The 14,468-nt window shown below is 54.7% G+C and overlaps 2 protein-coding genes across 5 annotated transcripts in view; one reads left to right on the top strand and one right to left on the bottom strand.

Annotated features, from left to right (window-relative positions):
* Grap (GRB2 related adaptor protein) overlaps window positions 1-6,397 on the top strand; it is a 21,047-nt gene extending 14,650 nt beyond the window's left edge. The window contains exons 4-5 of the mRNA XM_008826271.1: window positions 3,369-3,537; window positions 5,300-6,397. Coding sequence (XP_008824493.1) covers window positions 3,369-3,537; window positions 5,300-5,485 — 355 coding nt within the window. The 3' untranslated portion in view covers window positions 5,486-6,397. The remainder of the gene's footprint in view (window positions 1-3,368; window positions 3,538-5,299) is intronic.
* Window positions 6,398-6,424: 27 nt separating this feature from the next.
* Window positions 6,425-14,468, bottom strand: part of Slc5a10 (solute carrier family 5 member 10) — a 50,665-nt gene continuing 42,621 nt past the window's right edge. For 2 of the 4 annotated variants that reach the window (XM_008825985.3, XM_008826123.3), the window contains 6 exons: window positions 12,284-12,391; window positions 9,880-10,030; window positions 7,461-7,629; window positions 7,155-7,370; window positions 6,860-6,917; window positions 6,425-6,739 (listed from right to left, as the gene is read on the bottom strand). In XM_008825985.3, coding sequence (XP_008824207.1) covers window positions 6,633-6,739; window positions 6,860-6,917; window positions 7,155-7,370; window positions 7,461-7,629; window positions 9,880-10,030; window positions 12,284-12,391 — 809 coding nt within the window. In that variant the 3' untranslated portion in view covers window positions 6,425-6,632. Of the gene's footprint in view, window positions 6,740-6,859; window positions 6,918-7,154; window positions 7,371-7,460; window positions 7,630-9,879; window positions 10,031-12,283; window positions 12,408-14,468 lie in introns of all 4 variants that reach the window. The other 2 variants (XM_008826055.3, XM_008826183.3) reach the window with 2 other exon arrangements.

Here is a 14,468-nt window from a genome sequence, read left to right as displayed (position 1 = left end):
ACCTCCCACCCCCCAACCCTCTCACTCCCCCACCCCCAGGCCAGAGCTGGCACATGGCTGTGAAAAACCCACTGGGCAACTGTGGCTTTTCCCCCACACTCTTGTCCAAGCTGCTGGAACATCTTCTGTCACAGCTGATGGCAGTTTGTCCCTGGGTGAGGCATCTTGCTTCCTTTCTGGCTATGGGTGCCCTGGAGTTAGTGCACAGGTATCCTCCCTACAAGGCTGGCACCACACTAAACACCTGCCATGAGCTAGGCCTTATCCTAGGTGCTGAAGGACAAAATAGGACAAAATTCCTTGTCGCCTGGGTGCCTGTGAGTGACTGGAGTGATGGGAAATACATGATTAACAAATAATGGAGGCTTGAAAAAAATGAAGCAGGCAGGTAGGAAAGGTGCAGGATCCCCAGGCCCTGGGGGCAGGAGGGGCGGGGGTGTAAAGAAACAGAAGTTCAGAGGTGCAGGAGTTTGCTGGAAGTCACACAAGCAAGGTACAGGGAAGCAGATGCCCACTGACCTCCTGTGCCCCAACAGATCTAGTTTGTTCACCAAGCACATTCTCTGGAATGCAAAGACTGGGGCATGTCTCCCAGACTCTGCTCAGCCCAGCCCACCCAAGGTTAGCTCTCTTCCTGTGTGCTGCAGTTCAGGCTCTCCACCCTTCCCTATTCTCCAACAGACAGAAGCCTGGTGAGCAGTGAGTACCCAGGCCTGGTCCAGGCTGGAACAGGGGAGCGTGGGGCTCCTGCCCACCCAACCCAGCTTTGTTTCCCCTCTCAGCTGCTGTTGCTGCCACCAGATCAGAAAAAACCTGCTTGGCAGGACTGGCCTGACTAGGTCCCTAGGCTTTCTGACAGTGGGACCAGACTCAGCACAGTCCCCATGGAGATGAGGGTTAGGGTCACCCAGTGGCTTCCCAGTGAGGAGTAAAGGTCGTCACTTTCCTAGAGGTGGGGATGTCTGAAGACACATTGTGTTGGAGCATACTGCGAACGTGGGAGTCAATCTGCACTGCCTCCTCTCCTGAACTCTGAGGCTTAGGGACAGGGTAGTATTCTGGCGAGGGATTGACCTGCTCTCAGAGAGCATGGCCCTGCTCAGCTGGAAAACAGGGGCAGTTATGGGTCAGCTGAGGCTGCCACATTTCCCAGCCTTGAGGTTTTCTCAGTTGCCAGGTTGGAAAATTCTAGAACTTCTGGCCCCTTGCCCCATCCCCCGGCTCTCCCATGGGATCCAAGAGCTTTCCTCTGCAAAACTCTCCATGCCTGAGGCGTGGAGCTGCAGCTTTTGGATCCCACAGGGCCCTGAGAGTCCTGAGCCTGCCCGCCCCACATGCTCTTTGGGGCCTCTGCATGCCCAGCCACAGTAGGTCAGCATCATTCTACCTCTCATGGGGACCACTCCCTGTGCAGCTCAGCCAGAAGCCAGACAGGTGGATCCACTGTCCCCTGCCCACCCTCAGCATCCTGCCCCCACCACACACACGCGTGTCTCACAGGCCAACACCAGCAGCTTAGTTACTGGGAACACTGTGCTGTTGGCTCATAAGCAGCTTTGTCTCAGGCTTGCAAGCTGTGGCTCTAGCTGGCAGAGGCCTCCTCTTGGAGAAGCTGGCCCCTCTGAAGCCACATAACAGTGCTGAGGACACCCAGTATCTGCAGTCCTCAAGAAGGAGATTTCAAGAGCAAGCTGTGGTGAGAGGTACAGGTGTAGTGGGCTGCATGGGCTCTTGGGGCAGTTCAGTGGTAAGGGGCTAAAGGCCTGGTAGGCTTCGTGGGCCCTCAGGAAAGCTCTATGGTGAGAGGTAAAGGCATGGTAGGTTGTATGGAACCCTTGGGGCAGCTTTATGGTGAGACTTGAAGGCATGATCCATGATCAGCTGTGTGGGCCTCAGGGCAGCCCTGTAGTGAGAGGGTATAGATAGAGTGGGCTGTATGGGCCCTCAGGGCAGCTCAGTGGGGAGGAACGGCAGATGGTGGGCTGAGTAGGACCCCTTTGCTCAGACTACAAGAACACTGCATGAGGGAGCAGGGATCCAAGGCAAACCCTGACTGATGAGGGAATGTGAGGTAGATCCCAAAGGCAAGGGTAGTTTAGCAGGGACTTGAACATGATTAGGTATGTGAAAATTCCTTCCCACTGGAGGAGTAAGGACTCCACTTATGTAGCCCAGGCTAGCTTCAAACTCCAGGCAATCCTGCCTCAGCCTCCCAAGTGTTAGGGTTACTGATATATGCCAGCACCCTCTCTAAACTTTAGACTGGGCTGGGCCAAGAAAATTCTCAGATTCCCAGGGCTGTCTTTATCCTAAATCTTGAATCTTAACCATTTAAAGCAACAGGGCTGACAGGTGGAGAAGCTGCGCAAGGGTTAGGTGGGGCAGAAGGGAGGGGAATGACGGGTGGTGTGCACAGCCCAGGGACCAAACTGACCTGAAAGAGATCTGAGACATAATTAATCTCCCTGTGGGAGTGACAACTACCATTCTGCCATTGTCACCACAGGTAACCAACTAGAGAGCTCCTCCTTGTGATGAGGCTGCCCCACCCAGCCTCTGTGGCACTCCAAACTGGTTGCGGCTGCACTCACTTCAGTTTCCCACTGCACAGGGCTGGGAGGCAGGCCCAGTCACCCTGAGACAGGGAAGGGGGTCCCAGAAGTTACAGCTGTCACTGTGCTTGCCTACATTTAGGCCCAGCCATGCATGGCAGTCCTGGTATTGGGTAGCTTATGGGCAGAGTCCAAGCAGGTCCCTCTGCCCAGTCCCTACCAGAATAATGTGCTTCAGCTGGACTGGAAGGGGCTTGACGCAGTTTGGAGGCAGTGAGCTGAAAGGCTGGACAAAGGGTGAAAAAGAAAGTGGCTATTGGCATCAGAGAAGACAGGACAGATAAGGGGTCAGCTCTTGAATCTGAGGAATTAAGAGTTTGTCACAAGAGCAGTGGGAGCCATAGAAGGTTCTTAAGAAGAAAGAAAGGACATGGAATACCCAAAACATCCCAGGTCTGAGTCAGGATGATCTTGGGACTCCCCTGGGGACTGGGAAGGGGCAGGGGAGGAAGGAGAATGTCAGAGCTAAGGGGATATTGAAGAGGTATGAAAGAGATACTCTCAGAGGCAGGCAACAATGCCACAGTCAACATTTTCGCTTACTTGTCATAATTATTGTCCATGTGAGGAAACTGGCTCAGAGAAGTTAAATGCCTTGCCTAAAGTCACACAGCAAAAAAGTGGCCTACACCCTGGGTCCCATATTCTACTGCCAGGGCAGCCCCCAGCATCTTTGCCTTTGACTCCAGATCTCCCCAGAGCAGGACCTGGCTCTAGAGATGGGGGCAGGTTTGAGCACTGGGTCTTCCCCTGCAGCTATGGTGATCAGGTGCAGCACTTCAAGGTGCTCAGAGAGGCCTCAGGGAAGTACTTCCTGTGGGAAGAGAAGTTCAACTCCCTCAACGAACTGGTGGACTTCTACCGTACCACCACCATTGCCAAGAGGCGGCAAATCTTCCTGTGTGATGAGCAGCCACTGCTCAAGGTAAGGACCCGACAGGGAAACCTGAGACTGGGGGGAACCTCTCCTTCTCCAGCAGCCCAAGCCCCCTGTGTGGCATGGGGGGTGGTCCCTGCAGGAGTTAAGCAAGGATAGGGCAGGATAAGGGGGGAGAAAGTGGTAAGGACAATGTAGAAACTCCACCCTGCCAACCCAAACTGGCTTGCTCTCAGTTCCTGAAATAATGTGGGGCATTCAGTAAATGCTCAATAAATGCTTGTTCATGAATGGGTGAACATATGGACAACAGCTGAGTCCCACACACTGAGCTGCTTCATGGACTCTGATTTTGGTTTTGGATGTTTTGTTCTTGATTTGAGACAAGGTCTCACTACGTAGCCCTAGCTAGTCTTGAACTCTTACAGAAGTCCTCCTACCTTAGCCTCCAGAGTGCTGGGATTATAGGCTTGAGCCACCATGTTTGGTGTTCTGTACATTCTGAGCCCCTCACCATTCCCATTATACAAATAAGGAAACAGACTGAGAGTGAGCCAGCTCATCTAAGGCTACAACATGGGAGGCTGGTCTCTGCTCCCCTAGGAAGAGCTAGCTGCCTTTGGACAGGATGTGGGTGGTGTGATCCCTCAGGGGAGAGGCCTGACTGAGCCTAGGATGTAGGGGGAATCCTTCCACCCCTAGTCCTCACAATAACAGCAATTTGCTTGCAGCCAGCCCTTTCATCAAGGGGTCGGGAGCAGCTCTCACTCATTAAGATGACGATACCAGCCAACTGGGTTATTAGCCCAGCATGCTGTTTTCCTTGGAGGCCAGAACAAATAAAGACCATGGCGCATTTGAACCTGGGCTCCAAAGAGGGTGAGGGGAGGTGACTCCAGCTAAGACCTGGGGAGGGGCTGCCCAACTGTGCACAGCACAGCCCTGCAATGTTCGAATCTCCACAAATACCCAGATACCTGGCCTGAGGCTAGTTCAGCTCTTAGTTGGGATTCGGTTTCCCCTCTGTTTTATAGGATGAGTGGAGAGGTTTGCTTTACCAAGAGAGGCACACTGTACTGTGGAGATCCCACCAGTGGGGCAGCTTCGCCTCCACTACTAGCCTGCTGAACCAAAGTCAGCTGGGAGCTCCTAGTTTCTGGGCCCCCTAGTTTCTGTGTCCCAAACCGTCTGACCTGGGCCAGTCCTGCCCAGTGTAGGGGAGGAGCTGACATGTCCTCCCCTATACTGACCAGTGCCCTGGGGTCACCCATCCTGCTGGGTCCCCTGACTCCTCTTCCTTCCTGGGCAAAGCCTGCTGATTCTATTAGCCCTGGAGGAAGTTCTGCAGGCTCAGCAGCAGATCCTGACCCGCAGAGGACCTGTGCTGGAGCACAGCTCTGCTCAGCCTTGGAGACAGGGAAGGACATGAGTAGGCAGACATGAGCCAAGGCCACACTGGGGCATAGCGGCCTGGAGCTGGCCTGAGAGGCGGCAGCAGGGCAGGATTCACCTCTCAGTCCCTTAGCTGCTCTTAGCTTTCCAGGACGTGGAGCGCCTCCATGCCTGGCATGGAAGTTATCATAACCCTGTTGGCCAGAGGCCGGAAATGGGACCTCCCCTAGTCCCGTCTGAGGCCCAGGACTTAGGTTCTATGCATGTGCTGGGGCAGCAGAGGGCCTACCTAGCCCATGATCACCATCTGGATGCCCCGCAGCTGCGCTCCCTTCTCCTTTGGAGCTCCTGGGAGGGACAACCTTGGGGGACAGCTCACTGCCTCGGGAGGTCACTGACCTCTCCGTTCCCCCTGCAGCCGCCCCGGGCCTGCTTTGCCCAGGCCCAGTTTGACTTCTCGGCACAAGACCCGTCTCAGCTCAGCCTCCGCCGTGGAGACATTGTGGAAATCGTGGAGCGCGGGGACCCGCACTGGTGGCGGGGCCGGGCTGGCGGACGCCTGGGCTTCTTCCCAAGGAGCTATGTGCAACCAGTGCACCTGTAACCGCGGTGTAGAGGGAGGGAGGCCCGGGCTCACACCCCCAGGGGGACAGCGGAGAGCCACAACGCGCCAGCGATGGTGTCAGCTTCTTCACACTAACCAGGGTGCCCAGCTATCAGTGTGGGTGACTACGAAGCCTCGCCTCGGCAAGCTCAGGGTTTCCAGCATGGCCACTTCCCCATTGGTCGCCTGGTGCATGACATCATGGGGCTGGCCTCAGGAGGCCCCACCCACCAATGTCAAGGTCCAACCTCTCTAGGATTGAGGGACCCAGCTCAGAGAGTGATCTCTTTGGGCCAGCCACCTGCTACCCCCTCTCCCTTCAATTGTGCAGGCCACTGGAAAGGTGGTTCAGTCCTGAGTGACCTGGATTTCCACACAGAAGTATGGTAGCTTCCCTGACTGCAACAACTTGGGTCTTCACCTGGGGCATCTGGCCCTGCCCTACCAGCACTGGGGTGAGGCCAGAGGCAAGCCCCAATGGAAAGGGGCCTGATAGGGACAGAAGCCATGCCATGGGTCCACTTCTCCTGACCACATGCAGGGTCCATCCTCGAGGGAGGCCTGGGCTGTGCTGGTTCTGGGAGGACCACAGGAGAGGAGCAGGCAGCCTACAGTGTGTATGAATGTAGTCTATAGGGAGTGCATGGCCATAAGCAGCCTCTGCCCAGAGCCCTAACATCTTCAGGCAGGGAAAACAAAGTTAGACTTGGCAAGGCCTGGCATGGCAGGCTTTGGAGGAGGCTGAAGTGAGAAGGCCTCTCTCTGGTATCTGCAGTCCCCAGAGGGGCCCATGTTGTAAAGCATATGGGGTTCTCCCTGAGTTTAGGGCTGGCCCAAGATCCTACAGGCCCTCAGCCTGCACACCTTCTGCTGCCAACCTGCACCTGCATATTGAAAAATAAAAGCTGTGAACTACCAGTAAGTGGCTGTCCAGTAAAATTGCTTTTATTTCCCATGTCTAACTACTTGGGTGTTGCTTTTGAAATGATCCCCCTGTGTTTTCAGAGCTCCAGCTCTACTTGATCGGTCACTTGGCACTGACTAGTATAGTTGGGGGACATTTTGTCCCCTGAGCCTCCATGTCCACCTTAGGAATGAGGATGGCATTGTGGACTTGGGGCTCCCACCTTCCTACTGCAGTGGAGGATCAGGCAAAGTAGGCATAGAAGAAGATGTTGACACACATGAGGAGGATGGCATTGAAGTTACACACACGGGCCCAGAAAGCATGTTTCTGGGGTGTTTGGCCATCACCTAGAGGGGGTTGAGGAGAGAAAGTGAGGGGCAAAGGCCTCTGTTTGGATGCCCATGCCTCCAGCCCCAGCCTGGGTGTGGTGTGGGAGGGAGGCGTCCATAGCAGGATGACCCACTTACTTTCTTTGGCTCCTAAGGAGGGGTCCCGATGTAGGGTCCACCAGGTAAGGTTCTCAATCTGCAGGAAAGGATTACAAGGGGTATAACAGGGAAAAGTGGCTTCAGAGAGGGTCAGGGGTCAGCGACACAAAGAGATATGCTTAATTCAACGAAGTCAGGGCCCGCAAGGGTTAGGTGGACATAACAGCAGGAATATTCTGGAGTCAAGAGACGGGCAGGGTGTGTGTGAGCAGTCAGAAATTCTTAGGATCAGATCAGGATTGGAGAGTGGAGTCAGGGGTTAGAATGGCTTCACCTGTCTTTGCTGGGGTGGCCGGCTCAGCAGGCTCCCAGCGGCCACCACAGCACAGGTGAACAGGAAGAGGGCTATGGCGAAGTGAAGGTAGTGTATGCTTAGGAGGAGAGCTGGCCTCTCATCTGCCTCACCGCAAGGCGGCGCAGGGTGCAGGAATTCCAGGACCAGCCTCAGTGCGCCCACCAGCAGCCCTGCCATCAGGCCCCAGAAGGCCCCCTGGAGAAGAGGGAGACCAGGGAAGACCTGAAGGGACCTTGTGGGGTACCCACAGGGAGAGCCCCACCAGGGCCTGCCCCTGCCACCTACCTGCTCATTGGCTCTCCTCCAGAAGATGCCTAGAACAAAGATGGCGGTGACTGGAGGTGCCAAGGAGCTGGTCACCGACTGCATGTAGATGAAAAGCTGCCCGCTGTTGGAACCTTGGAGGACCGGGATCCAGGCCACGCTCACACCGATGAGCACTACGATGACCAGCCTGTGGGCGGCAGCGGCCAGCCTTGCCTCAGTCCTGTACCGCCCCTTTCCCAAGACCTGCTCCCCATCACAGCTCAAGCCACCAGGCACCAAGCTCTCTCCTGCTCCCTCTCCAGCCCTGGCTCCTTAGAGCCACTGACTCAGCCCTGTTCCTCCCTTCCTGCTCTGCGTGCCCCATCTCTGCGCGCATATGTTCTTCGGTTCCCCATGCTTTCCTGAGCTCCCTAAACTTTTGGGGACCGTGGCCCTATCGTCTGGGCCAACCTGCCCCACTGGCGCGTCGTGGAGCACCCCGAGTCTTCTGACTCCTTGGCGGGTGCTGCAGATCTCGGCCAGCAGCCCTTGGCGGGTGACCCCCCACACACACAACTGCAGGGTGCACTCCGTTCCACGTTCGCTCAGCTAGACGCCTCCCTCCTGCGCTTCGCGCCTCGCTGCGCCTTGTTGGCGCTCAGGCGCACCCCTGGGTTGGCCCGGCGCCGGGGCAGCTGGGCACCCGGAGTCGGAGTCCTTGCGACCCTGCTCAGCCAACAGATCACCCATCCTACGCTAGCTGAGGAAACCCAGAGACAGTGTGGGGCCTCGAAGGGCTGCAGGCCGGGATCCCATCCCAGGATAAGTCGCCTCTCCGCCAAGGGGAGTGTGGACCAGGCCGACAGCCCACCCCATGCAGTGGTAACTGGGTCCTTCCACCCAGTGCTATAGGCCAGGCCTGAGCGAAAGGGTGGTGGAAGGAGGAGGTGCCGGTTGATTGAGAGTAATTAACCCTTAGCAGTGGGCTGGGCCTCTTCAAAGCCTGGTGGCCTCCATGGACATCTCCCACTCTCCTCCAGCCCCAGGGCCCAGCAGCAGCAGGGCCTGAACAGGGAAGCTACTATCACTGCCTGGGACAGCCTCCAGAGAGCACCCTTCCTCCCTCCCATGCCCTGGGAGGCTGCCAAGATGATAGGAACCTGAGTCCTTCAAGGAAATAGAAAGGAGCAGCTGGGAGGGAGGTGAAGGAATAGAGGTCAGGTGGGCTTGAGGCTAACAAAGCCCAGGGCTCAGAGTTGAGGTCCTCACTTCCACAACCCCCACCCCAGCCTGTGATAGCCCTCTGACTTACAATGAAACCAGCCGAAAAGAGCCTGCTTTTGGGAGGTCGGGAGGCAGGGAGCATGAGGGTCACAGGCCAGGTGCTAGGGCTACTAGGGTCCCAAGCCAGAGAGCAGGGCACCCAATGGAGGGGGGTGTTAAGAGGGTGAGGACCCAGACCCAGTGCTCTGGAGGTGGAGTCTGGGATTTCTCTCTGGGAAGATGCTGTAGTGAGAGGGACAGGCCCATCCTCACACGGTGCCTATGGGGAGGTAGCAGAGGAACAGGAGGTCAGAGGCCACATGGCCAGGCCCCCTGGACATGAACTTCTGCCACCAAAGCCAGAGGTTCCCTGGCTGAGGATGAGCTCACGTCATCAGTCTGCTCCCAGGCGTGTCCCAACAAGGCTCTTCTCACAGAAGCTGGCTGCTTGTATTACTGAGACAACTGCTGGGAGAGCCCCTGCCCCAGGCTGGGCACTTGGCTCCAGGAGGGAGGCTGCAACTGGCCCTTCATTAGTCGGGTGGGGCCCATGGGGGGGCAGGTCAGACACCCTTCATTGTTGAGGCCAGCCACCCCCCAGGCACCCAGCTGAGCACAGGGACAGGGTGGGACTGTCTAAGGGGAGGATCATTTGGACTTATGGTCCTAATGTTCCAGAGAAGGATTTGGCCGTTGTCCGGTGCACAGTGGGGAGGGCTCAGTCCTGGGATGGAAGTATCAGGAAAGGCTACACAGAGGAGAGGCCTTGTGGTAGAGGCCAGAAAGATGAGACAGAGTGCTGAGCTGAGTCAGCAAGGGATAAGCCAGGCCAGGAGGAAATATAGACCATCAAGAGAGGCCACGGTGTAGAGGCCTGAGACCAGAGGAACACTTGCAGCTGGGTGTAGCCAGCTTGAGCATTAGCTCTGGGATCACTTCAGGGCAGGTGGAGCCACTGGTAGGGCCAGAGAGAGCTCTGGTGTTGTTGGGGAAGCAGAGCTGACCCCAGTGAAGAATCAGCTCAGTGTGACAGATGCTTCCAGGGAAGGCATGAATACAGTACTCTGGTCTCTTCCTTCCATGGAATTCTCCATTCTCTAGCAAATTCCTATGCTTCCTTCAAACCCCAGATCCAGTGAGGACTCCACAAGCAGATGGTAGGGCTTCAGAAGCCCCTCTCCACATCCCCCCATACCGTCCCACCAGCAGCAGTTCCCGCTCTCCTGCACAGGGCCGCAGTCGCCTCCAGATGTCCATAGTGAAGAGTGTGCTGCTGCTGTTGAAGATGGAGGTCAATGAAGACATGAGTGCAGCCATCATTACGGCTATCATCAGCCCTCGAAGACCTGAGGAAGGGACAGAGGCCACTGTGACACTACTTGGCTCTGCCTGGGCTCGGAATCACTCCTACACTTCTGGGAGGGAGACAGGCTGAGGAAAATGAGCAGGACTCAAAGAACAGCCTTGAGGCCAGGGCCTTCAGTGGACTTCTGAATGGGCTGAGAAATCTGAAAGCTGGCCATAATTACCCACACAGCAGGCTGTTCCCTGGAGTCTGCCTTCTGCAGAGCCAGCAGCTGACAAAGCACTTTCCCTACCCTGAGTTCCCTAGAAGGAGGATACCTAGCAGAGGGACTGAATGCTTAGAAACTGAAGCTAGATTCGGCTTCAGGGACAGAGGCAGAACAGGGGCAGGCAGGGGAGACGTGCACAGGAAGGTCACACCTGGGCAGAGCCCACCAGCATCACATACCCACAGACAGTGGCCTAGTCTCTGGAATTCTTAGACACTTCCTGTGCAGGCAGGCCCCCGCTGGCATGGGGGATCCCCTCTCCTTGGTACAGAGAAAAAGCCTTGGTCAGGGTGAGGGCATGAGAAATCTATGCCGATATTTCCTGTGAGTGAAGTGTCCCTAGCCAGGAGGGGCAGCATTCTAGGAGTTAGGGGCTCCAGAGGGCCTGAAGGTGGGGGCCTAGATGACTCAGTGCTATGGTGCTTCAATCTGGTCACTTCCTCCTCTGTAGCCGACTCCTTGTCTCTGTCTCTGACTTCTACCCCGGGAAGGCTGACCTTGGTTCTGCAATATAACTTCCAGACATCCCATGACCTGTTCTGTTCACTCTCAGAGTGACTAGGATGGGGCCCGAAGAAAAAGGAGTTAAGGCATGGTTCCCCTTAAATATTTGTCAGCCCACCTTGCTTGTTTGGGAAGTGGGTTGATGTGGTGCTTATTATACCCATTTCTCAAATAGCTAGACCGGACTGGAGGCTCAACAGGTGGGGTATCAGTGCTGGGCTGAGTCCCCAGCTCAGGATTGAAGGGGAGGCACAGCCTGAGGTGGGAGCACCGTCAGGCCCTGTGCCAGGCATCATCCCCGTGTCATTAGGCCTAATCCTGGCAACAACCCTCAGGGTGGGTAGACTCATTATCCCCAATTTACAAATGAGGACATCAGGCTCCAAGCAGAGAAGTGACATGTCCCAGATAGCTCCATCTACACATGCTAGAGCCAAGGACTGTTCTCAGGTATATATGCCCATATCCTGGGTCAGCCCTGTAAGAAGGAGGGAGGGAGGCTGGGAAGAGCCTAAGCATCCAAATCCAGTGGCTACTGCAGGGCTCAGAGCACTGACTTTTCTTTTTGCTCAGGGAGACATCTCCCAGCCCTTGAATGCTGTTTCTGCTTGCACACATCCTTGGCTAGGAAACTCACCACCCAATATCAGACTAGCAAGGCCACCATAAGAACCATGGAGAAAGTCAAAACCCCTGCCATGGCTCTTCTTACTAACAGCAGTATCTTTGGGGAGCTCATGCTTGCAGATATGGGGAGCTGAGGGTCCAAAGCTCCTGATCTCAGGAGAGTAAGCTGTGGACTTGGGTTTGTATGTCAGCCTGGGCTTTGGTTTCCCATGTGAGAAAGTATTAGTAAAGTACTGGCATCCAGAAGGTGGTAAGACAAGGCAGTGGGTAGTCTTTCTCCACAGGTAGCACTGTAAGGGCATAAGGACAGGCTCTGCAGGCAGCTTACATACTTGTGACCTTTGCAAGGTCACCCACCTATCTAGGTCTCCACAGTTCCCCATCTTTTTTGTTTGTTCTTTATTTTTTTGAGACAGGGTCTCCCTATAGCCCCAGGTAGCCTGGAACTCATGATGTAGACCAGGCTACTTATGTATTTATTTATTTTATGTGTATGTGCATTTGCCTTTGTGAGTTTATGTGTACCACATGAATGAAGGAACTCTTGGAGACCAGAGGAGGGCATCAGACCCCCTAGTGTTGGAGTTACAGGTGGTTGTAAGCTGTCACGTGAGTGTTGGGAACTGAACCTTGGTCCTCTTCAAGAGCAGCCAGTGCTGTTAACTGCCGAGCCATCTTTCTAGCCTCAAGTTCTCCATCTTTAAATGAAGATGAGCCCAGCTGAGCATGCTGGGGAAGAAGAAAGCTGACGTGGGAAGTCTGGGGTTTCCTCTCCTGATCATTTTGTTTTGCCAGTTGGATGTCACAGGGACTCACACAGGATCCAGAGCAGTCCCTCAGCCCCTGACCCTCACCTACCAGGACTTCTCACTTGTGTGTGGCTCAGAGACTCACCAATGGGCATCAATTCCATGACCAGCTTTGGATAGGCGATGTTGGAGCAGCCAATCTCAGCCCCGCAGGCCCGCAGACACTCGGATGGTACCACGCAGCCCACATCATCTGTGGTAGAGAGTGCCTTTGTATGGTGGCCACAGGTCTCCCACCTCTACCAGCCTAGCCCGAGCTGCCCTGTTGTCCCTCTGACTCCTTGTCTCAGATTCCCAGCACTAGCCCCTGGAGTTCCAGTCCGCTTTCTTCCTTACTGCTGTCTCCATCACAGGCCCTTGTCTGGTTGCCCCTTACTCCCAGATCCAGGCCAGGGGTCACCTATGGTGTGGCCTACCTGTGAGCCTGTGTGGCTGCTGGTCTCCTTTGCCCCCCCCACCTCTCACCCATCTTCCTCAAAGGGGGAGGTAGAGGCAAGAGAGGGGGAGGCCTATGCTTGGCCTTCATGTCCACTCAGCAGCACATCATGGTGCAGCCACTCCTAGGGTGGCTGGCCCCATAACCTCCATCTGGCACCCAGGAACCTGTTACCTTAGCTGCTTATACTTTCTTGTATACACCCAGCACCTGGACGCCTCCAAGTCTCTGCAGATATTGGTCCTCCTCCCTGCGTGCCATTGTCCTAGAAACTCTCATGGCCACTCTTGTTTATCTCCTGCTATAAGGCTGGTGGCAAAGAGCCCCTCCTCTGATGCTCTGGACTGTCGCCCCCTGTCCAGAGCTCCTGAGGCCCAGGATTTAGTCCCTGTTGTTTGTTTACTGTGCCTCCTTTCCTCAGCAGCCCAGGAGCACCCTGAGGGCAGACACCAGTTTGAATCATCTCAAGTTCCAGGCATTGCCCTACCCAGGGCTGGGCCCAGAGGAGACAGTCTGAACATTTGTTGAATGAACTAATGAGTAACTGAGAGAAGAAGGGAGGAGGAGGAGGGAAGAAAGGCAGATGAAGAGAAGAAAAGGAGAAAGGTTCACAGAGAGAGCCCCAATTTCAGGCACTGCTTCACCCTGCTGCCTACCCTACCGCCTCCAACCCAGGGAGTTTTATAGGACCAAAAAAGACATAATTGCCTAAGACACACAGTCAGACCCAGAACCAAGCCTGGGACCTCAGGGCAGGCTCCTGAGACCTTGTAGGCCTGGGACTCTGAGACAGACTATGAGCTTGGGCCCAGCCCTGCCGGTTCTGCCACTCAAGGACCCAGCCCTCCTAGGAGGGACCGGGAAGGCATCCTAGAGCACAATGACTCTGAAAGCCTAGTCAGGAAGTCTCTCAAGTTCACTGAGTCAGCTTCAGGCTCCTGGTATGGACTCCACCTCTGGGCACCTTGGGCTAGACAGCAGAGAAGGCAAAACCCAGAGCACTAGCTGCTCTTATAGAGGACCTGGGTTTGATTTCCAGCACCCACATGGCAGCTAACAACCATCCATAACTCTAGTTCCAGGGAACCCAACACCTTCTTCTGACCTCCATGGGCATTGCACAATATAGGTTGCACTTACACACATGTAAGCAATACGCTCATACACATAAAATAAAAATAATCAATAAAATTTTTTAAATATTAAAACTTGGTCAAATTTTCTGGAGAATAAAATAGAAAATCTCTAGGATCTAGAGATAGGCAAGAGTTCTTTGGCACAACACCAGAAGCATGATCCATGACAGGCAGAACTGATGAAATGATCTCAGCAAAACTCACAACCTCTGCTCAGTATGTGAAAAGGACAAGGAGGCAAGCTACAGACTGGGAGAAACTATACACTCAACACATGCCCAACAAAAATTCTATATCTATAATATATAAAGAGTGCTAGAGACTCAACAGAAAGAAAGGAATCCATTAGGAAAGGGGCAAAGCCAAGAACAGAGAGCTCACTGAAGAGGACATACATATGGCAAGTAAACAGCTGACAAGAGCCACCAGACAGCATAGCTTAAACCACAGTGAGAAGGCTGGGGTGCTTGCCTACTATGTAGGAGGCCAGACTCCACCCCTAGCATTACAAAAATAAATAAGCAATAACCACAATACTACACACCTATCAGAACAGCCACAGTTTAAAAAAAATGAGTGGTACTAGTACACACTGGCCACATGGGAGACATGAGGCCACAAATGGTTGGTGGGATGTAAGATGGCACAGTGCTCTGGCATGCAGCCTGCCAGTTTGTTAAAGACATTACTGTGGTTTC

This window comes from Nannospalax galili, unplaced genomic scaffold (assembly GCF_000622305.1).
Source record: "Nannospalax galili isolate Female #2095 unplaced genomic scaffold, S.galili_v1.0 scaffold530, whole genome shotgun sequence".
In the NCBI taxonomy this organism is placed as follows: Eukaryota; Metazoa; Chordata; class Mammalia; order Rodentia; family Spalacidae; genus Nannospalax; species Nannospalax galili.
The sequence above is the reverse complement of the archived record's forward strand: the minus strand, read 5'-3'. Positions and strand labels throughout refer to the sequence as shown.